At 70.6% G+C, this 954-nt stretch overlaps 1 protein-coding gene across 1 annotated transcript in view; it reads right to left on the reverse strand.

Moving 5' to 3' along the window:
- Window positions 1-334: 334 nt before the first annotated feature.
- CHLNCDRAFT_137199 (hypothetical protein) overlaps window positions 335-954 on the reverse strand; it is a gene marked incomplete at both ends in the record, with an annotated part of 2,862 nt that continues 2,242 nt past the window's right edge. Inside the window, 2 exons of the mRNA XM_005845439.1 lie at window positions 335-534; window positions 789-915. Coding sequence (XP_005845501.1) covers window positions 335-534; window positions 789-915 — 327 coding nt within the window. The remainder of the gene's footprint in view (window positions 535-788; window positions 916-954) is intronic.

Below are 954 nucleotides of genomic sequence, written 5' to 3' on the forward strand. Positions count from 1 at the left end.
TGGTGGCCTCGTCTCGGGCCAGCTTGTCCAGGAACACGCGGCGGTGCAGCTTCTGGATGACGCGCGGGTCCTGCAGGGGTGCGGTGCGGTACGGGGCAGTACGGTGAGGCACGGTACGGTGAGGCATGGCGCATCGTCTGTTGGGCGGTGTCTGCCGGGCGTGGGGGCAGGCGAGCGCGACTGGGGAGGCGGGCTGGCGTGGAGGGGGCGGGGCGGGGTGATGCACGCACAGGGCAGCAGCGGGGCGGCGGGGCGGCGGCGGCGCCACACGCGATTGACTCTCTCTCGCCGCGGCAGAGCGTTCAAGCTCGCGCCAGCCAACCACCACCTTTCCTCAGTGCCCCTGCCCTGGCGCCCTCCCCCTCCTCCTGCCACTGCCACCGCGCCCGCGTCGCACCTGTCTCAGGATCTTGCGCACGTCCGACACGACGGCAGAGGCCTTGGGCAGGTCTTCCAGCCGCAGGCCAATGAACTCGTAGAAGCGCCACTCCCGGTTCTTGCGGGTGATGTTGAGCACCACGCTGCGCGTGAACACTGCGGGCGAGGAGCGGCGGCGGAGGAGGAGGTGGGGCGGGAACAGGGGGCAAGCCGCGGGCCAAGAAAAGATGAGCAGCCGCGGTGCAAGCGGCGGCCCCGCGCCCTGCGGCCTGCCGCAGGCCGCGCCAGCCCCCGCCGGCCGCGCCGCCAGCAACCCGGCCCTTCGCAGGCTGGCATGCACGCTCATGCACACACACACATGCACACGCATGCAGGCGCGGCACCAGCGGTACCACTCCCCTGAGCCCCACCCGAGTTGGGGATCATGTAGATCTCTCGCTCAAAGGACCGTATGGTGGTGCGGTACCACCCCACATCCACCACAATGCCCTCCACTATTTGCCCGCTGGAGGGGCGGAACAGCACCTCATCCCCCACCTGCAGCCCAGGGGGAGGGCAGGGGGTGGGTGGGTGGGT

Source organism: Chlorella variabilis (assembly GCF_000147415.1).
Source record: "Chlorella variabilis unplaced genomic scaffold CHLNCscaffold_18, whole genome shotgun sequence".
Taxonomy (NCBI): Eukaryota; Viridiplantae; Chlorophyta; class Trebouxiophyceae; order Chlorellales; family Chlorellaceae; genus Chlorella; species Chlorella variabilis.